At 39.1% G+C, this 23578-nt stretch overlaps 1 protein-coding gene across 6 annotated transcripts in view; it reads left to right on the forward strand.

The window, feature by feature from the left end:
- Positions 1-12976, forward strand: part of LOC126299600 (syntaxin-binding protein 5) — a 901795-nt gene extending 888819 nt beyond the window's left edge. For 5 of the 6 annotated variants that reach the window (XM_049991623.1, XM_049991624.1, XM_049991625.1 and 2 more), the window contains one exon: positions 1659-4213. In XM_049991623.1, coding sequence (XP_049847580.1) covers positions 1659-1921 — 263 coding nt within the window. In that variant the 3' untranslated portion in view covers positions 1922-4213. Of the gene's footprint in view, positions 1-1658; positions 4214-12248 lie in introns of those variants that run through there. The other variant, XR_007552829.1, reaches the window with a different exon arrangement.
- Positions 12977-23578: the final 10602 nt, after the last annotated feature.

Raw genomic sequence — 23578 nt, forward strand, 5'->3', positions numbered from 1 at the left:
GCTCTCTGTCTGCTTCTTTCTCAATGAAGATTAGAGAGCAAAATTTGTTTAATGGTCAGCTATAGTATGAACATGGTAACATAACTCATCACTTGGCCCTCTTACATTTTATTCTATAACTAAATTTGCTATGCAGCTTATTGACCTCTGTGACCTTTTTTGCATAATGTACATTTCTGAAGTAAAACATCCACAATTTTGTGCTCTTTATTTGCAATCCATGAAAGGACTACACTTAGTGACACCCCACTGCCAGCTTGCCTCCCCCCTCCCTCCTCTCTCTCTCTCTCTCTCTCTCTCTCTCTCTCTCTCTCTCTCTCTCTCAAATATCCAGTACCCACATTGCCACCAAAATCTATAGTTTTTAAAAATATTCCCAGTTTAAAACATCAATGTAGGTCTGTGCTGCGATAGTGCCACACAAAACCACAAGAGGTGCAAGCCGCCTCCATGAAAAACATGACCACACCATAACACCACAGTCTACACATACTGGCAGATGATGTTCAACAGGCACTCATCATACCCTCACCCTGCCATCGGATTGCCACATTGTGTACCGTAATTCGCCACTCCACACAACATTTTTCCACTGTTCAGTCGTCCCAAGTTTATGCTCCTTACACCAAGCGAGGCATCGTTTGGCATTTACTGGCATAATATGTGGCTTATGAGTAGCTGCTCGACCATGAAATCAAAGTTATCTTAACTTCTGTCTAACTGACATACTACTTATAGTGGATCCTGATGCAGTTTTAAATTCTTCCATGATGGTGTGGATAGATATCTGCCTATTCTACATTACGACTCTCTTCAACTTGTCAGCGGTCTCTGTCAGTCAACAGACGAGGTCGACCTGTACACTTTTGTGCTGTAAGTGTCCTTTCACATTTCTACTTCACTATCAGATTGGAAACAGTGGACCTAGGGATTTTTAGGAGTGTGGAAATCTCATATACAGATATAAGACACAAGTGACACCCAATCGCCTGACCACGTTCTAAGTCCGTGAGTTCCGTGGAGCACCCCATTCTGCTCTCTCACGATGTCTAATGACTACTGAGGTCACTGATATGGAATACCTGGCAGTAGGTGGCAGCACAATGCACCTAGTATGAAAAAGTATGTTTTTGCAGGTGTTCAGATACTTTTGATCACGTAGCGTATGTGAGAGTAATGAAAAGCTGAACATTTTAACAGTACATGAAGTAAAATATGCTGTCATTGATAAAAGCTACATCTGTTAGGTCCAGTAATTGTATACAGACAGGTTACCATTCAGTTATGTACATAAAAATTAATTGTAACCGTTTCTCAGCATATGGACCATACCCTTTTTTAACACATAAACTCAGTTATCACCCACCAGTTACCATTAGGTATAGAAACAAAAATACAGTCATCTCCACATTGTACCTCACACAAACTATGTCATGTAGCATAGTGGTGATTAATTTTTAATACCTTGGATGGTAGTCCCAATTACGAATGCTATCTCAAAGTTTTAACATATTCCAGTGAAAGACATGAATCAACTTCTAACCAAGTTTGGTAATGTTTGATCTTTATTTCACCATTATCAGCTGTTCTAGGATAATATTTATTTTCTGTGCAATATGCAAGTTTTTTTGTCATCCTTTTATTCTTCTTTTTCTCAGTTGGTGAAGCAAGTGGCAGAGCTTCTCGTAGTGTTGCCAAGCACATTCCGGGACCTTCTGCTAACATACAAGAAATGGGTCAACGAGTTGGGACTGTGACTGGCGAAATAAGTCGAGCCCATCAGTTGATGGTGGAACGAGGGGATAAGCTATCCCAGTTAGAGGAGAGGTCAGCACGAATGATGTCAGAAGCTGAGAACTTTTCACAGTCAGCACATAATTTGATGCTCAAATATAAAGACAAAAAATGGTATCAGCTGTGAAATAATGGGGCACAAAAGTGGTGAAAATTTTTAAGGCTTTCTCCAAAGTCACTTGAAGAAATTGTTCTACCAAAGCAGCATAAAAATGTGGAATTTGTAAGTAGTTTGTAAATATGTTTTGCATAATGTTTTGTGAAAAACTTAAATACCTCTTAAGGATATTCAAACATATGCCTTGCGTGGTAGTATCAGATTTTAGGAAGGTTTTCACATTACATTCAGAAGTATTTAAACTCTTTTAAACAGTTAAACTTAGCTCTGCAATAGAATGTTTGATTCGATTGATTAAAAGTCAAGGAATTTAATAATCTGTGACATAGAAATCTCTATCAGGCCACAGAAGTAATTGCAGTTGTGAAAGAAAGAATTAATGTCACTGTTAAAAAGGACGTGAACATTGTTACATACCATAATTTACTATGTAAAAAGTGAAATGCAATATTTTAAACTGTTTCATGCCTTTTGTTCACTTTTTAGTTTCTTCCACAATCCTGTTCCTGATCCTGTATCCCAAAATACCATAAACTAGTGCATCAGAGTTGATCCAAAGCAAGCAAAAATTGTTATGTTAGGATGTTATATTCACTACAAAGAAATTTTAAAATGTACAGTAATGTGGTACAAATTCTATCATTATTTTTGAAAGAAAGATAGTACATGAATGTCAGGTTTAAGAGAAAAAAATAACAGAAAAGACTAACAAATAAAATAAAATATTCTTCCGTTTACATTGAACCAAAATTGGAAACAAATGTTGAATGTGGTCAGGGATTGATGTGTACAATGCCAGTTTTATAATTGTTAGTGTATTGCATTTCAGTTAATACTGTATACATATTACTTTAGAGCATGGTATTGGTTACCTGGTTAATGGTGTATACATGTGACAACAATGTGATATCTACTTCAACCATTATTCAAAGATAAAAGTCCCGCAGGCGGGCTGTTGTGAATGTCCTGTCACAGAAGTGTGTGGGGCCAAATACCACAAACTATGTGGCTTTGTGCCAGCTTGTAAATACTTCAGTGTGCTGATTGTTAGAATAAAATGTATTTATTTATATCTGAATGTGAGAAATAACATTTGTGTGTGACTGATAGTGTGATTTTGGAACTGTACATATACTCAAAGGGTTGAAAATGCATGTATATGTGTGTATGTGTGTGTTGAGGAGAGGGGACGAGAGAGAGAGAGAGAGAGAGAGAGAGAGAGAGAGAGAGAGAGAGAGAGACTTCATGCCTGCAGTACTTAAGGAGAAACCTACAAATGCAGTATGTTATAACAGTGAAGAGAGAGATTTATCTAAGGCAGGGGTAAGTAGGATAATTTGTAATTACAGTATGAAAATCTCTGTGGCAGCAATAAAGCAGAGAATTCATGCATGGCTAATTCACAAGAACAGAGATGGTAATTCTGTTGTACTGTGTAGTGAAGGTTTTCTTTCTTTAAAAAAAATAAATAAATAAATAAAACAAATCATGGAATTTGTCATCAACAAATAAAGTTTCATGAGGGATTGCTGCAATAGATCAGTGTGTCTGTGTGTGTTTATAGCCCTCTCCAATTTCTTTATTGATGTGGAGATGTTTATACTTCAACATATGTAAATGTACCTAAGTGCATGTATATCTTTCAACTAATACAGAAATATTATTTGTGGTATGACAATGAAGTGGTTGTTATTGAAATTAAAAATTACTTAGCTGTTATATGTGTAACAGGATTTGATTTAAAGTTTTAGTGTGATATGTGAAAGATCTTCATTAACATTTGAAGCATAGTTGGAGATGTGTTATTGTTTGAAACTTTTATTGTGTTTCTTAGTTTCTGATGTTTGTTTTTTTAACTTTAAAAAATATAATGTTAGTTTCATGTCAGTCTGGTTATTTGTTACACTGTTAAGCTTTAAAAGAAATTCATCGTTGATTTCATTTGGTAAACTGCAACATATTTCATTTTGTAACTGTACCACAAAGACAGTTTTTATTTCCTTGTTGCTGTTTAAATGTTGATGTAATTCTCTGTAGAAGGAAAATGGATTTTCTTGCAGATGAGTAAAAAGTCTGTCTCTAGTTTAAGTAAAAGCATTTGAAAGATGTTCTTCCCTTGAAACGGCATGTGAACATGTAAATAGAATGAGGTTTTTTATCAATGAGAACATTTTGTTAATGGCATTATTAAACTGTTTTAAAAGAATGGTGAATACTGTTAACTGGAAGTATGAATGTAAAGATAGAAATACAGAACATATTTTGTATTTTGTTAACTGAATTAAATTTGTTTATGCCACAGTCTAGTGTTGTTGCATTTGTGAATTTCAAATATATTTTAATGTGGCTGTTTCCATTGTATTTTTAAACATTCATAATCATAGTATGCTATATAAATAAATGAGTAATCATTTCATCATAGTGTTATTGTATTAAAAACCAGTTATGACATCAGTACTTTTATATTGTCCACTAAAATTTAGATTATAACATTGAAAAATGGCGTGTTGTCCGAAATCTTGTTTTAGATTGGCAAAACTAAGAGAAGACCATCTGTACACAATACTGTTACCCATATGATATGCTTGACAAGTTGCCAGGACAAATTTGTTTCCACTCTGATATGAATAACTATATCAGCTCCTTTGACTCAATGTTACATTGTTACTGAGTCCACTACAGAATATAAAATACCACATTTTAGATAACTGTGCTAAGAAGTAGTAGTATATTATCCCACTTCCTCTCCAAAGTGACACTAACTCATTAGGTAAGTTTCAGACTATAGGCTTAAATGGTTCAGAGATACAGCCTCAGTTGATCCTCTGCCTTAATAAATGATGTGATGAATGTGGTACTTGTTTTAAAATTGCACATTTCCAAAGAAGTTTTGTGTCAGTTCCGAGAGTTCCAGAACCTGTACAGAAAATTGGAATAGAGATCAACATAAACATTATTTCTGACTGTTTTATTTCCCATGGAAACCACACATTGCAAGTTGTACCACCATACAGCAAGACCTTCAGAGGTGGTGGTCCAGATTGCAGTACACACTGGTACATCTAATACCCAGTAGCATGTCCTCTTGCATTTATTCATGCCTGTATTCCTTGTGGCATACTACCAACAAGTTCATCAAGGCACTGTTGGTCCACATTGTCCCACTCCTTAATGGGGATTTGGCATAAATCTTTCAGAGTGGTTGGTGAGTCACGTCATCCATAAACAGCCATTTTCAACCAATTCAGGCATGTTCGATAGGGTTCATGTCTGGAGAACATGCTGGCCACTCTAGTTGAGTGACATTATCCTGAAGGAAATCATTCACAATATTTGCATATTGGGGGTGCGAATTGTCGTCCATGAAGATGAATGCCTCGCCAATATGCTGCCAATATGGTTGCACTATTGGTCGGAGGATGGCATTCACGTATTGTACAGCTGTTACAATGTCTTCCATGACAACCAGTGGTGTACACTGGCCCCACATAATGCCATCCCAAAACATCAGGGAACCTCTACCTTGCTGCACTCACTGGACTGTGTGTCTAAGGTGTTCAGCCTGACTGGGTTGCCTCCAAACACATCTCTGATGATGTCTGGTTGAAAGCATATGTGACACTCATCAGTGAAGAGAACGTGATGCCAATCCTGAGTGGTCCATTTGGGATATTGTTGGGCCCATCTGTACTGAGCTGCATGGTGTCGTGGTTGCAAAGATGGACATCACGAGTGCAGTTGCACATCATGCAGCCTATTGCGAACAGTTTGAGTCGTAACACGACGTCCTATGGCTGCACGAAAAGGATTGTTCAACATGGTGGCATTGCTGTCAGGGTTCCTCTGAGCAATAATCCATAGGTAACGGTCATCCACTGCAGTACTAGCCCTTGGGCAGCCTGAGCAAGGCATGTCATCGACAGTTCCTGTCTCTCTGTATCACCTCCATGTCCAAACAATGTCGCTTTTGTTCACTCCAAGATGTGTGGACACTTTCCTTGCTGAGAGGCCTTCCTGGCACAAAGTAACAATGTGGATATGATCAAACCATGGTATTGATTGAAACTTCCTGACGGATTAAAGCTATATGCTGGACCGAGACTCGAACTTGGGACCTTTGCCTTTCGCGGGCAATTGCTCTACCAACTGAGCTACCAAAGCACGACTCACACCCCGTCCTCACAGCTTTACTTCTGCCTCCTACCTTCCTAACTTTAAAGAAGCTCTCCGCGAACCTGCAGAACTAGCACTCCTGAAAGAAAGCATATCCTTTCTTTCAGGAGTGCTAGTTCTGCAGGTACGCAGTAGAGCTTCTGTAAAGTTTGGAAGGTAGGAGGCAGAAGTAAAGCTGTGAGGACAGGGTGTGAGTCGTGCTTTGGTAGCTCAGTTGGTAGAGCACTTGCCCGCGAAAGGCAAAGGTCCCGAGTTCGAGTCTCGGTCCGGCACACAGTTTTAATCCACCAGGAAGTTTCATATCAGCGCACACCCCGCTGCAGAGTGAAAATCTCATCATGGTATTGACTGTTTGGGCATGGCTGAACTAAAGACAACATGAGCCGTGTACCTCCTTCCTGTTGGAATGGCTGGAACTGATCAGCTGTCAGACCCCTCCGTCTATTAGGCACTGTGCTGCTCATGCATGATTGTTTACATCTTTGGGTGGTTTAGTGACATCTCTGAACAGTCAAAGGGACTGTGTGTCTGCAATACGATATCCACAGTCAACATTTATCTTCAGGAGCTCTTGGAACTGGGCTGACGCAAAACAGTTTTTGATCCACTTCTGGCTTAGAGAGCAGCCAAAATATGTAGACAAAGTAATACTACAGAAACCTTCAGTCAAGTAACTATTTTGCATAACTTGTAATGTTAGATTTACACAAACTACTTGTCTTTACCTCATGAATGGATGGATTTGATAACACACATCCTGAAGAATAAAGGAGTATTTAATTAATTATGGATAGCAGGTGGGTTGGCTAAAATAGTAGTTCTTGAATGCAACATGCAGGATGATATAGATGTTGGAGAGCACAGTAGTTATGCAGATATGAAAAGAGTTGCACAAGATAGAGTAATGTGGAGAAATGCATCAAACCAGCCTGCAGACTGATGACTACGATGACATGGAATACATTGCATGAACTGTTTATTCGTAGTGGACCAGTCCAGTAATTCCAAAACACAAGGATTTGTGTAATGAAGAGGATATATATGGTCACAGATTTCCTTATCGCATGGTTAATGCAACACTGGAACTTTTGCTACACTAAAAGCATGCAAAATATGGTTATCCTTCTGCTGAGCTGTCATCTATCTCTAGCAAAGTGTGAGAAAAATTGAACGCAGCATTCAATTGAATTATAATATTTCAGAAGAAAGGTAAGAGCACTGAAAAATTTGAACTTTGATGACCTAGTGAGAAAAGTATATGTAGATCTACCCAAAACCCAGTATCACATCTTGGTTTCAAAACCCAGTTTAGTTTGCACTCCTTGGACTTATAGAGAGGGTACAGTGATTAAGGCACTGAACTCACCTTATGTGGCAGTGAGGTTTAAATTCCCATCCCAATTTAGGTTTCTCACAATTTCTCTAAACTGATTAAGGTGAAAGCTGTATATGAGTTTGTGCGCTGTCTTCAGTGACCTCATTATCACCAGGAAATTAAACTTTAATCTTCCTTTTCCAAGTGTTAAGATTTTTCCAATCCCCACCTATCCCAAACATAGGCATAGAGAAACAAATTTCTATACTACAGGTGCTCCTGAATTACCTGTACTCCTCCGCACCCACAGAATATTGGATTTATAGTTTACCAATTTTCTATCCCCCCCTCAGCCATATTAAAGCTCTTCCCCTCCAACAACTAGATCATCATTCCAAATGCTTCCAAGATACTCTTTCATTACTTGCACCTCCAGACATTACTACCCAGGAAGATCAGTGAACACTCTTGAGCATCTGCTTTCTCATCTTTTCAGCTCACCATACCATCCAGACTTGTCCTGTTGAACTTATCTACCTGCCAAAATGACAGAAGCTCTCACTGAATAATAAAAAACTCACAACACTGATTTTAACATACCAACCAAGAACTTTAATGCTGCAGAGTTTTTAGCCCTACCCAAAGACCTCACCTTTGGTCCCACAGACAGTCAACTGAATACCATAGTTTTCAACCTTTGACAGCAAAATCGTCTGATTCGCAATGTCAAATGCTTTCAGCAGGTCAACAAATGCTGTTGATTCTGTTTCTTGTCTATCAGTTTAATATGCAATTGATGCACTCATAAATGGCAGTTGTTGTTGATATTTTAGTTCTGAATCTATGTCAGTCATTACATGGGACATTGTTTTTATTTACAAAGTAGTTGATCCCTGGCATTGCTTGGGCATGTATTCATTCCAGTCTTTAATCAGTCGAACTCTTCCTCCACTCTCTTACTGTCCATCTCTTCTCTGCTCTCTTAGTTCATCTGCTCCTATTTTACCTTTCTCTTTTCATTTTCTGTTCCACCTCTCTCTGTCCATCTGCTTCTCCCCTTTTCTCTGTCCATCTCCTCTTCCTGTCCCCCCTGTCCATCCACCCCTCCCCCCCATCCATCTCCTCTTCCCACCCCTGTCTCTGTCCATTTCCTCTTCCCCCATATCCCTCTCCCTCTCTTCCTCCTCCCTCTCTTCCTCCTCCCTCCCTCTCTTCCTTCTCCCTCTCTTCCCTTTCTGTCCATTTCCCCCATCCCTCTCTGTGTCCATGTCCTTCTCCCTCCTCCTCTCTCCACATTATCACCTCTACCTCAATTGGAGGTTTCTGGTTCTTATCCCCATAGTATATCTTTCCAGGTAGTAAGTAGTGTGTGTAGAGAGATTTACACTGATGACCCAAAACATTATGATCACTTGCTTAATAGCTTGTCTGTCTGTCTTTGGAACAAAATACATGACTGATTCTGCATCTCGGGGATCCAACAGTTTTTTTGTACGTATGTGGCAATAGATGTCTATGCACAAGTCATGTAATTTGTGTAAATCACTGGCTGCTGATTTATGTACATTGTGACTCCACCGATAGCGACCCATATAGGTTCCATAGGATTTACATCAAGTGAATTTGGTTGCCAAGACATCAAAGTGAGATCACTATAATGCTCCTCAAAACACTGTATCAGAATACTAAGTGCCCAAAACTGGTCAAGAAATTAAATTTCTTATAGGCAACTGGTTGCTTATTTTTTTATTATATAAGACTACAGTTACAGAAAATGGACAAAATACAGAACTTTTATTCCTTAAAAGTGTTTCTTTATGGTTGGTATGGTGGTTACAGAGCATCTTACTTATATCTCATACATAGCACTTGGTGTATTCTGAACACAGTTTCTTTATTTTAATGTTTGTTTTCCAAATTTCTTTGTTTACACACAAACTATAAATTAGCATTCTGGCAGCTACCATGTTTTGCGATTTATTTACTTCTAGAAATTCCTGTAGAGTTTTCACAGAGATCTCTGCTTCACTTTTAGCTACCGTCATTTGAGCCTATTATGCAAATGATAAAGTCATTATCCTGTGTTATTTTTGTCCCGAAATCAGTGTCAACAACATAATTGCTTCCGGCTTCAGGTTTCACTACACCAGTCACTGTTCTGTCATGATTTTTCTCATGGAACAAGCTAGATATATTTCTGCCCAAGGCTTTCTGTTAGCGAAAGTACACCAATCTTCTTTCTTGATCACCCATCTTTGTTGTTATCATTATTTTCAAAAAGACCATTTATTTTCAAATCACTATTTTTCAATGTTATCACAGTCACTTAATTGCAAAGCATCATATTTGTTCTTATAGGAAAATGTAACTATTTTTGCACAGTTTGTTGTTCTTTTTGAGGTTCAAGAACTATCTTTGTTCAACAGTTTCATCCACTTGGACAATTTATCAAGTTTGTCTTGCATCACATCATCTGCCTTTTGCTTAGATCATATGTCCCGATTTTCTTTCTTGAGTGAAACGAAGTCTCTTCTTGAAGCATTGACAATGAATTGTAAGCTTGAAATTTGTTCATTTAGCATTGTTATTATTTTATAAATATCATGAACTCATTTTTTAAATGCATAACTATAACTTATTCTTGAGCTACAATTATGCACTCATGACCATCTTGTAATCTGCTCCAAATTTGTTCCATCTTTCTTTCCTTGGACCCTTCCGAATTACACACATTTCTCAACAGTGGGAAAAAATGGTTATTTATAGTTTTAAAAGTGAGCCTGGCTTGATCATCCTACCTACAGAAAAAGGTTCCAGTAGTGTCATGTTGCACTGCAGCAATTACGTAGCAGAAGATATCTTTCAGCTGTCAGACACCACCAGCTAGAGGTTTTGGTATGGAAGATGTGTTCTAGGATGTCCAGCAAAACCTTCAATGCCTGTTCAAATCTCTTAACTATTTCACCTAAATTCATCACCTTCACTGCCCCAGAATATAAACATCTTCTCTATATACACACATCTAACTATGCCCCCCCCCCCCTCCCTCCTCTTACAACTGGTTATAGGCTTTCCCCAGGAGTTTTTTTTTTTTTTTTTAGTACACCAATGCCTATAATCAATTGTCTACAGCCTAATTTTCTATGTCATGAAAACCAACTACTACTTTTAACACTTCTTCACATTTATTATCCAATTACCACCAAGTCCCCGGGTATGATTGTTAATGCTGCCTCCCAATATACCACCACTGCCACTACCAACTAGTTGCTGTTACCATTGGGCACCACCTCTCTCAATGTCGTGCTAGTTCCAAACCTATGACTCCAATGCTTATTCTTATGATGAACCACATCTTCACCCACAGATACATATTATGTGACAGGAGTATGTAGAACTAAATTAGTGACACTGTCACGGATTTATAAAAGGAATCTTTATGTGCCAACTTGGAGGAATTCTGAACTCCTTATCTGCTTCAGGTTCATGAAAAGTATCCTTATGATCTGGACCTAGGGTCAAGACTCTGTCCTCAGTCCTTCATAGCCTTACCTGTATTTTTCATGTCTGTTTCATTTTAAGCTGAACTACCCATATTCCTGGGTATTGAGCCCCATCTGTTTCTGTCTTCATAAAAACCTGTCATCCATATGACAACTGTTAACAATATTCTGAGTAAAGAAATACCCACCTAGAGAACCATGCCCATTAGAGCACCTGCTTATGCAACGGAGAAGTTCTGGTCATGGTTCAAATCTGCCTGGCAGATTGACAATGAGGTTGGTATGCAAGTCAGTCTGGATGTAGTTTTTTGGTCATTTCCCACTTCCCAATAGGGCAATATCTGCCTCAGACACACAATACACAAACTTTTAGGAAACGTTCTCATGCATGCACATATAATTCACTCTAGATGGTAGACAGATAGAATACAATGCTTTCATCCTTGGGGAGGAGGGGGGAGGGGGGGGGGGGAGACAGGAGACTGGTGGGTGACCTAAGACAGTGAATCTCCTTAAACCCATAATCAGCAGCAAACTGACTGACTGAAGCTCTTGCTAAGAACTTCAGAAAAGCCAGTATTCCCCCTCCCCTCCCCCCCAAACCTAATCCACAAACACAAAACCCTAATACTCCAACCACACACAATTACATGCTACAAATTACACCTTAACAATCTTTTCTCATTTCCTGAGATAAAGCAGTGTGTTCCTAAAATCACTCCTCCATTATAAAAGTGATATTCAGGTGCCTACCAAACTTAAGAAACATTCTGGTCAGTCCCTATGTCATTCCTATGTCTAAGTTACCAAAACAGCTCATTTCTGGTGAAAGAGCCAGGTAAAATGCCTCTCCTGTGTACCCACAGAGCACATCTTGTTGCAGTCTTGACACAGTACATGGGTATATCCTGTTCCATTGGGAGAGGGGCACTAGTTACAGCAGCCATATCATATGATAACTCTTGTGAAAATACTCCACAGACCTTTAAATGGTGTACAACAGGTTGGAAATCCACTGGAATGTTCTGAGTGCAACACAGTCAGCTTTAATGGCTATTTTGTAACCCATTCCAAATGGCTCACAGCCCTCCCTCTTCTTAATGGTTGCATTTCTAGCTTGAATATATGGAAGTCATAGTGATACGTCTACTTTGTTTGCTTCATATACCTCACTACTTAACTCTAGTCTTCATAATTTAGTTGTGTTTTTAAACGTTACGTTAAGAAGTCCATAAATTTTATTTGTGGATTATTTAATTACTTCTTGGAAGAACAATTCCATATTTAAGGTTGAATAACAAGCACACTGTTTTTGTTCTACTTGTTTATTTTTTTCTTTTTTCAGGCTAGTTTTTGGCTTATTGGGATATCTCCAGGAAACAACTGTCATGAAGATTGGCCTTCCTTGTTTAATTAAGGAAGTCCACACAGTTTAGAAGCTGCTGGGTTCATGTTGATCAGATGCCCTAGTTTCATATTTAGGTATTATGCTTTTTGCAGGTCTAGGTTTCTAAGTGCTTTGTTAAATGTTTTGGTAGGATCTTTGGTGTGGAATTGGGTGTGAGGAGTGGTTTAACTTTCTAAACATCACTTTTGTCCACGAGAACCAAAGTACTACTTTTGTCTGGTTTTGTGAGAATGTTGTTATTTTAAGTAATTTTCATCTTTGTAGTCTTTAATGTGTTCTGGTCCATAGACAATGATGTAGGAGGGTCTAACTCAAGTCATTTAGTGTATGTCATGACATACTATTGTCTGGTTGCAATGTTTTTGTTTACGCTGTATTTTGTATTGACTTTTAATCATCTGACTGTTTTTGGAATGCTTATGGTGAGTGGCATATTTGAAACCTTTTATTAGCACTTCCATTAACTGTTTCAATAGATTTACTACTCATTCTGAAAAGTTTTGTTTAGATTTTGTTGTTATGGCTGCACTACGGTCACACAGGTTGTTTATTTTGTGTTTTTGGTATAAGTACATATCCTGAATTACGTTACGAACTTGTTCACATATTTCGTTGTCAAAAACATCAAATTTGTATGGGTGTATAATATGTGGGAATTGCATGCATATCAGTTTAAGATGTGTACTCATGATGTTCCTGATGCTGTACCACTTTTTTATTTCTTCCTTTATCCATGCATAAATCATGACCTTAATTGCTTTTCCCGCTGCAGTTGATGTGCTTCTTGACTGGCGCACACGTATTTTGGTGTAATATTTAGTTTTTGGCATTATTTATTGAACCAAACATGTTGTGTTGCCTTTGTTTTTGCTCGATTAACCTGCTGTACAGGACTGCTTATAATGTTAGTTATCCAAGAAATAGTGTCAATTTCAGATACTAGTTAACTGTTTGCTGAAGATGGCCCAATAAGCCAAAAACTAGTTTGAAAGAAGCACCAGTGTACTTGTTATTCAACTTTAAAAAGCCCGTGAATCTTCATCTGCACATTTCTCTTAGTCTTTCTGTTCTGATAATTTTATCTTGCCCATCCCAGCCCCCTGCCCACTATATCACCATGCAATAATTATTTGCCACTTCTGTCTGCAATGAGTGAGCTCTCTCTGATGCTGGTTTCTATCCTCCTTGCCTGTTGTCCTTCTGTCTCTCTCTCTCTCTCTCTCTCTCTCTCTCTCTCTCTCTCTCTCTCTCTCTCTCTCTCTCTGTCTGTCTCCCCCCCCCTCCCCCCTCCCACTTCCCCTCACCTCTTCTATGTTCATCTTACTCATTCCACACAGCTACTGGGTGGTTATAATTAATGCAACTACTCTTATAGGTTTAGTGTGGGCTATAATTATCATATGGCAGTGAAGCTTGGTACATATCCTAATGCGTTAATGCAGAACCAATTTATGCTGGAAAAAAATTATTTCCAATTTTGGTCATGAGGTGAAAATTTGACACTGTGAATGCAAGAAGGATGTATAGAAATGTTTCCATATGTAATGTATTAGAAATGGGACATGGGCAGAAAATGTCAGACAAATGAGAATGGCATAATGTAGATTTTATTATTAGCTGTTGCTTACACAATTTGTTCAGTATGAGTATGAGAGATGTCAACAAGATGCTACATCCATGAAATGATGTGATCAACTGTTGCTTGCAGCAGTTCTGGTGGAATCTGAGCAATGTGTTCCAGTATATTGGCCTTCAGATCAGGTAGAGACCAAACATATCACTCTTAAATGCACTCTTTTAGGTACTCTCAGAGCCAAGAGTCACATGGATTCACATCACACAATCTTGTAGGCCATGCATCTGAAAAACCTCTGCAGATTACCCATTTGTGGAAGGTTGCATGAAACAGATCTTCCACTGTGTGACCGACATGAGATGCCCCATCTTGCATAAAAATGGTGGTTTCCACAGAGTTGTGGTTTTCCAAAGCAGAGATTGAATACTGACAAGGAGATCTCAGTAATGTGCAGACATCACAGTACACCTGACAGGTGCTCTGGGTATATTGACTTTATTCTGAGTGAATAAAAATGGGTGAGAATAAAGGTTATCATAAATCCAAACTACACAGTCACATATGATGAGTGCAATGGCTCTTAGTGCACAATATGTGGTTTAACAGTACCCTGAATTTGGCAGCTCTGTGTATTCACTGCACCCTGTAGTGTAAAATGTGCATTGTCACTCCAATAAATATTGTCTGACAGCATGTCATCAGCTGTGATCTGTGACAGAAACTGAAGAGCAGATTCAGAACATTGTTGTGTATCATTTACAGGTACAAATGTGAAATAGACTGCAAAACTCTCCATACTGCTGACAATGGGATGGACAAATCTTGTGACACTGAATGAGCATTACCATTATGCAGGCCATGCACTGGATGGTCACTTATATCAACAGCAATTTTCTCTATAACTTCCACCATGACAGGATGCTTTCCTCCACCAGGTGCCACACCAAGCTCACCCATGTTTTCAAATTGCATCATCATTGTTATCATCATCATCATCATTATTTTTAAGCCATTTAATGACATTAGGCCTCTCCTCAGACCTTTCAGTTGGTGATAGTCTCTCAATGCAACACTTTAATTGCTGCTGTTCACATAACAGTTTCATTCTGTTCTCAATAACCACACTATTCATTCACATTATGGCTTTCAAGTGGCAGAGTTATTGCACCTTGTGGCCACAACTGGAATTAATTTCTTTGCCAGCATTCCACATTAACACATTAGCAAATATGCCAAGTTCTGCTGCCATATGATAATTACAGTCCATACTTGACCTCCATGAGTAGCTGAACTTTAATTATAACTGCCCTGTATAATGGGATGACAGAATGACTGAATGTGGGCTGTGGTCCACTGTCGAAGATGGGTGCTGGTGTGCAACAGGAGACTGTCCTGGTAAGATTACAATAGCATATTTAGTACTGATTGTTTAAAATTGTGGGACTTGGAAACTGCAAATGATGATGGCAAGTGAGTTGAGTATTCCATCATGACATCCGCCAGTATGACATCTTTTGGTTGCTGACCGTGTGTGCCATTGCTGCTGTTGTTGCTGCATTGTGAGAAGCCTGTATTCCCCGGGTGAAGTGTAGGTGTCCCGTCAACAGTAACTGTGTGTACATCCAACTGTGTCATGCTTCAGTAGCCCAAAGCACAGAAGCCCTTCATTGACATCTTGGCAGAGGTGGCAATGGTTAAGCCTTTGCATCATGCACCCAAAATGACAGCAAAGTGCTTAGATGCGTGGTCATCATTTTGATGACTTGAAATGTTCCCAGATAGCATGTCATAAAATTTTTTGTCTTTGATACATAAGCATTGGTTAACATAACCCAGCATCATACTGTGGTAACACTGCCTGCTGGTTAGGTATGGCTGTTATAGAAATGGAACATGAAAAATTATTGATTATTGAAACTTCCTGACAGATTAAAACTGTGTGCCCGACCGAGACTTGAACTCGGGACCTTTGCCTTTCGCGGGCAAGCACACTACCACCTGAGCTACCCAAGCATGACTCACGCCTCATCCTCAAAGCTTTACTTCTGCCCGTATCTCGTCTCCTACCTTCCAAACTTACCTGTGAAAGGCAAAGGTCCCAAGTTCAAGTCTCGATCTGGCACACAGTTTTAATCTGCCAGGAAGTTTCATATCAGCACACACTCCACTGCAGAGTGAAAATCTCATTCTGTTAACAATTAGCGATTTTCTACTGCTCTTTACGCAAATGGTATGAGTACATTCATGCCATTGATTTGAAATGTTTTACCTATGTCTAGTAACTCTAACAACATAATCTTTTGATAACTGAGTTCTGCCCTTTGAGTGCATGGGACACAATTTTTTATGTAATGATCAACATTCTGCTTGTGTGCCATCCACCAGTAATTTTTTGCTACTGTGTGTTGTGTAGTTCTGTGACCACTATGGCTGGATAGAACTGAATCATGGGCTTGCCTCAACAGCTTGAATTGTAATTTTGCTGGTACTACTATATGCAACCCACATCTCATCTATCTTTAAGCACTCTGTCTTCCAGACTAAATTATGGTTGCTTAGTGAACTCCTGACACTGTAGACATTGCTCTGTAAATCAGTGACATTCAAGATAATTGCTTTGCACTTCCTTCCATTCCTCTGTGTACACACTGGCACATTCCATAGCTGATACTATAGCTCCCTACTTAGCACTCATATACAACCGCTCGCTCACCGATAGATCTGTACCTACAGATTGGAAAATTGCGCAGGTCGCACCAGTGTTCAAGAAGGGTAGTAGGAGTAATCTATTTAACTACAGACCTATATCATTGACGTCACTTTGCAGTAGGGTTTTGGAGCATATACTGTATTCAAACATTATGAATCACCTCGAAGGGAACGATCTATTGACACATAATCAGCATGGCTTCAGAAAACATCGCTCTTGTGCAACGCAGCTAGCTCTTTATTCGCAACGAAGTAATGGCCGCTACCGACAGGGGATTTCAAGTTGATTCCGTATTTCTAGATTTCCGGAAAGCTTTTGACACCGTTCCTCATAAGCGACTTCTAATCAAGCTGCGGAGCTATGGGGTATCGTCTCAGTTGTGTGACTGGATTCGTGATTTCCTGTCAGGAAGGTCGCAGTTCGTAGTAATAGATGGCAAATCATCAAGTAAAACTGAAGTGATATCAGGTGTTCCCCAGGAAGCGTCCTGGGACCTCTACTGTTCCTGATCTATATAAATGACCGGGGTGACAATCTGAGCAGTTCTCTTAGACTGTTCGCAGATGATGCTGTAATTTACCATCTAGTAAGGTCATCCGAAGACCAGTATCAGTTGCAAAGCGATTTAGAAAAGACTGCTGTATGGTGTGTCAGGTGGCAGTTGACGTTAAATAACGAAAAGTGTGAGATGATCCACATGAGTTCCAAAAGAAATCAGTTGGAATTCGATTACTCGATAAATAGTACAATTCTCAATGCTGTCAATTCAACTAAGTACCTGGGTGTTAAAATTACGAACAACTTCAGTTGGAAGGACCACATAGATAATATTGTCGGGAAGGTGAGCCAAAGGTTGCGTTTCATTGGCAGGACACTTAGAAGATGCAACAAGTCCACTAAAAGTGGGATCCTTACCAGGTGGGATTGACGGAGGACATCGAAAGGGTGCAAAAAAGGGCAGCTCGTTTTGTATTATCATGTTGTAGGGGAGAGAGTGTGGCAGATATGATACACGAGTTGGGATGGAAGTCATTAAAGCATAGACGTTTTTCGTGGCGGCGAGACCTTTTTACGAAATTTCAGTCACCAACTTTCTCTTCCAAATGCGAAAATATTTTGTTGAGCCCAACCTACATAGGTAGGAATGATCATCAAAATAAAATAAGAGAAATCAGAGCTCGAACAGAAAGGTTTAGGTGTTCGTTTTTCCCGCTCGCTGTTTGGGAGTGGAATAGTAGAGAGATAGTATGATTGTGGTTCGATGAACCCTCTGCCAAGCACTTAAATGTGAATTGCAGAGTAGTCATGTAGATGTAGATGTAGATGTAGATGTCTGCATTTACCTGTGATCTACCTGGATAATGAATTAATTCAAAATCAAATTCACTAAGAAATAATGCCCATCTAGTTAACCCATTAGTTGGATCTTTAATTCCATACCTCATGATTGGTCATTACTGACTAGATAACAGCAGAAGTAAGTTATACCAAAAATAAGGGCTAGAATTTTTTTGCAGTGTCTGAATAATTTTTTTCTGCTTCATCAAGATGTATGGATGCTATGGAATGTTCTTCTGACTTAGCATGTATTGTTAGGCAAAACTGCTAGCACTACATGACAGCATAATATAAATTGCTTTTGGTAATCTGGAAAGGTGAGTATTAGACTAGAGGTCAGTAAGTCGATTAGTTTTATGAGTATTATTTCATAATCTAGAGACAACTGAAGTTTCACTCCTTTTTTCACCATTTTGGTGAAAAGTCTTGCAATTTCAGCGAATTTTCTAATAAATTTTTGATAAAAATTGTCAAGGCCTAAATATGACTGTAATTCTTTCACCGTAAAGGGTGTCAGAAAATTTTTGATAGCATCAACAAGTCATTGATCAGTGCATACACCATTCTGGCCGATAATATGGACTTCTTGCAAATGAAATGGCACTTTTCCAGGCAAATGGCTAACCACATTGCTATAGACAGTCAAAAACTTCACATTAACACACTAGCTCCTGGATATCCTTGGACAACATAATGAAATAATCTAAATAGGTCACAAATTGCTTACATTATAATCCTCACAATACACCATCTAATAATCACTGGAAAGTGGCTACCATGTTTTTCAGCACAAAAGGCACATGTCAATATTAATAATGACCAAAGGGGGTTGAGATTGCTGTTTTCGGACGATCTCCAGATGCTACATATAATTGATAGTACCTACTTCATAGGCATGATTATTTGTGAAATAATGACACTGGCCCAGATTATCTAGGGTTTCTGTTATACTTTGCATATGGTAGACATTTGAATTGTCTTCTGGTTTAGATAACGGTAGTCAACAGAACGTATATGCTTTGCTGCCATCTGGTGATTACCTTGGACTGATGACAGTAGTGGGGCTACAGGGGCATCACCCTACACCTGCAGTGTTGCCAAATTTATTAAAGATGGTAGATCCAAGATGCTGGCCATAGACGTAATAATAATAATAATAATAATAATAATAATAATAATAATAATAATTTATAATTATAATAATTAATAATTATAATTATAATTATAATTATTATTATTATTATTATTATTATTGTCACACTGACATCATAGTGGGAAATTAAAATTTTGATGGGAAAATAAGTCATTTGGGCCATCTCCACTAACCTAACTCCATCCCCCTGCCCCTCTCCTCTCTCCATCTAGGAATTGGCGGGAAAAGGACTCAGTCTGTGTTGGGCTACCTGATAGAACAGATGTAAGTTTGTATTTTGTATGCAGTGCAGTATATTGTTTAAATGAGCAGGTTGAGCTGCGATTGATCAAATACTAGGCAGTAGCTCTATCCAGTTTTATCAATAACTGCTAGATGTGGAGTGGAGATTTTCGCTATTAGTCTATTGAGGTAATAGTGATACATGCAGATTGACTGCTGTCTTTGACGTTCTCCTGGAAAAGGGAACCATCTGCTTCAAAACTGACTTACATCTGTGGTACAGGTTGATAGAAAGTGGACGGAGTGACCAGTTAAGATGTGTTTGTAAGAGGTATAAGTCAATGATAGCCTGATGATAAAAGGAGATGTTGCTACAGGTCATTTATCACACAGTTAACCATTTTTTCCATTGTTCTCTTGGGGTGTATCAGTTAAGTGGCATAACCTGCATTCAGCTCATATACAATTGTGTGTTCAGTGTGTGTGTTAGAGCACCAACTACATGCAACCATTAACAGCAAAGCTCTCCATACCACAGTCATCAAAGGACTTCCAGCCCTCCTCTAGACAAATGAAGATTTATACAACATACTCCATTCCGATTCTGCATCTTGGGGCATAAAATCGAGTCTTCAGTTTCATAGCTATGGTGATTCTAAGTTACTGGCAGGTGTTCGTAAGGTACTGCAATCCATGTGTATACATCTTCTTGACAGATATTCTGTTTACAGAGTTAGTGGCAGCATGGCATTTTATTTCAGATCTTAAACACTGCTCCTATGCATTTGTCTGTTTCCTTGTAAGAGGCATTCTCCGTTGCTGATGATCATTTTATAGGATTGATGTGAGCATAGTATAATTTCTGAAGTGTGATCGGATGCAAACAGTGGGCGCTATACACCTCTGGAAAGCTATATTGTGCATATTTGACAAATACTCTATTTTTTTAATTTGTTTGGTGTAGAAGAAAGTAGTTTTATGTTCTTAAAGTCTGTTACCATAGTAAGTGGGACAGAAAACTTGCAGGGTGGATGTATTTCAGATGTTGAATATTTATGTCCTGCATTAAAATACATGTGCTCATGTTCTATGATCATTTCTCTCTTACCTATACCTTATTGGTACTGAACCCTGACACTAGAACAATACTTAAGAATTGATAGCACAGTTGATTTACATAAAATTGTTCAAACTCCATCCGTCTGGACTCAGCTCACTTTGTTCCTTCACAAGACTCTGAACATTGAGCATATAGTAGCCTCTTATTTCTGCTCAGCTGCAAATTAAATTGGTGACACTGTTGCAGGGAGGGTTGGTCAGAGACAATGTGAGAAGATCTTTCACTCTCTGACTTTATACTAAGAATGCGAGAGTGCTCTGTGACCCTCAGGTGCAAAGGGAATGATTGGCAATCATAAACGTAATTTATGCACTGTAATCAAAGTGCTAGAAATATATAGATTGGTATAGGAAGCTGTCCAGAATACTTTGGTGTATATGTTCAAGAATTAACAATGAATGGCTGTACTACATAGCCATCTATCTACATCACAATCTAGTGTATAGTACTCACAAAGTAGTGAAGGGGTAGTTTGGCGATGATACAGAAATTGGGAAGCATGCTGCCATGTCTCTGGTTGGCATTGAAATTATGGACAAACTGGTAAAACTGCTAAAATTGATCACACTATTAGCTGTGGTGCTTATTACAGTACATCGACTGTGTCTTTTCCATCTCATCCATTCACTGGTACTCTGTTGATTCCCACATAATGATTGACTGACAGTACTTGTTTGAGATGGAAAGAGAGTCTTAGTGTGAGCAACACCTTCCAGGGATGACCAGCACCAAAACAGTGATTGTGTACATGACTGCAATATAAGGAATCAATCGAAATGGAACACTGAGACATCTGCTACCCTATCCCTGTGGAAGATGAGGTTAAATATATAGGTCATCAATCACCTTACAGCAGCTGTTTGGAAACATACCACAATGCCACAAACTCTTTCAGTTTCCATATGTTGTGATGTCTTCCACATTTTTGTCGATAATAAATACCGTCTCTGTCTTTTATTTCAATCATCCTGGGTGTTGTGGGAGCAGCAGCAGCAGCAGCAGCATTATTATTTACACAGTATAGTGTACAGTTTTCTGTGAGAGCCAATGAATCAAAACATGCTAATGTCAATTTAGCACCTGACACACACTGTGAAGTTGTGGTGGAAAATCAAAATGTATGACAGTGTACAAAGCTCCAGTCAAACACTGTTTCAACATGTTTCAGCAGAAACACCAATGTATCAAACAACAACAACAACAACAACAACAACACAGGAACCCTCTCTTGCGACTGACAGTCTGGGGGGTATGGTTTCCCTACAGTACAGCAACAAAATTTTACAGTGGTCTGTGCAAGTGACTTCTACCACTGACCAGCTACTCCAGTGGACTAGTACCTGTATATTTAATAGGATTACCACATATGGTCAGTGTCAACATGCAGATGGTGCTTGTTTTTGATATATCGGAAGAGAGAGCTGTGGTAAAATCTTATCGAGTTGTCTACCAGGTGATGTTAGAAAAGCTTATATAGTTCATAGTTTTATTTAGTCGTGTGTTACAAAAATAACAAGGAGGAAGACACTGTGTTGCCAGTGAATACTCTGACACCATTGCACTGATGTATTTCTAGTGTGGTAATCATAGGGATACGATAGAGGAGATTAGGTCATGTACAGGAGGGGTATTCGATACTGATGAACTGTGGGTGTTATCCTTCAAAGTCTGTAACTTGGCTGTGGAGGACAACTCTTTCTCATCAAAATCAGTTGGATTCAAATGCTGTATACTGAAGCCTGGAAGATGTGTGAGAATATGGCAGGTAAGCGATACTGTGACTAAAGTGGAATTGAGAGGTGAGCTCTATACTGTTTCTTCTAAGTATTGTGGGTAAACATATTACAACCTCTCACAGATGCCTCACAAAGTGAGTGCAATGAGAAAATTACAGAGTTTTCTACAGAGAGAGAAATGGCATCAGCAGAAGTTCCATCTTTTGTTTTCTCAATAAATAAGAGACAACATTCTTCCACGAGTTTTGTGCGCTTACAAAGTGATGCACTGACATCTTAATAGGCAGACTAAATTTTCACCTGTATCCTTACTTCACAAGCCATTGTATGATGTATGGTGGACGGTGTCCTGTACTGCTACTAGTCGTTCCCTTTCTATTCCACTTGCAAATTCAGTGAAGGAAAAAGACTACCTATATGTTACCCTACGAGTGCTAATTTCTCTTATCTTATCTTGGGGATCCTTGAGCAAAATGTATGTTGGCAGCAGCAGAATCCTTCTGTGCTCGGCTTCAAATGCCAGTTCTCAATAGTGTTTCTTGAAAAGAATACCTTCTTCCTTCCAGGGATTCCCATTCCAGTTCTCGAATCATCCACCCACTAATTTGGCAGGAATCAATAGCAATGCATCTATAGGGCTGTATTCTGAGGGGACCCTAGGTCTGCAGACTGGTACACATTTGAGATGTTGTATCTGTAAACTGGTATTTTGTTACTGCTCACAGTGTCCGCCTTCCTGGGATATTTTGAAAACACATCCCAGAACGTTTCAGTTTTGCAGGAGGGATGAGGGGAAGAATGTTGTTCAACATCCTGGTATTTACCCCAGCGACTATGCTTACTTCACAAGCCACCATACTGTGTGTGGCAGAGGGTATCCTGTACCACTACTAATCATTCCCTTTCCTATTCCACTTGCAAATACAGTGAGGGAAGATGACTACCTATATGTATTGCTATGAGTCCTAATTCCTCGTGTCTTATCTTCACGGTCCTCCTGTGAAATGTATGTTGGTGGCAGTCAGCTTCAAATATCAGTACTCAATAGTGTTTTTCGAAAAAGAACATCTGTCCTCTAGGGATTCCCAAATGAAGTTCTTGAATCACGTTCATATGCAGTCTGGTGGTGGAGGCATCATGGAGGTGGAGAAGAGAGTGAAACATCCTACTCTGCCCCATAGACCAACATGTCTCAGCAGGATTAGTTCGGTAGCAGTATACCAGAATTCTAAGTGACTAACTTCCACCACGATGACAAGACAACCGAGAGACAGAACGAAAACTGCATTGAATGTCTTCAGCTATTTGATGGCCACCAATCTTGGTATCAGAGGAAGTCCCTGCACCCCCTCCTCAGCTGTTTTCCTCTCCTGTCCTTTTCCTCCCCAGCCCTCCTTCGGTGCGCCCCCCCC

Source organism: Schistocerca gregaria, chromosome X (assembly GCF_023897955.1).
Source record: "Schistocerca gregaria isolate iqSchGreg1 chromosome X, iqSchGreg1.2, whole genome shotgun sequence".
Taxonomy (NCBI): Eukaryota; Metazoa; Arthropoda; class Insecta; order Orthoptera; family Acrididae; genus Schistocerca; species Schistocerca gregaria.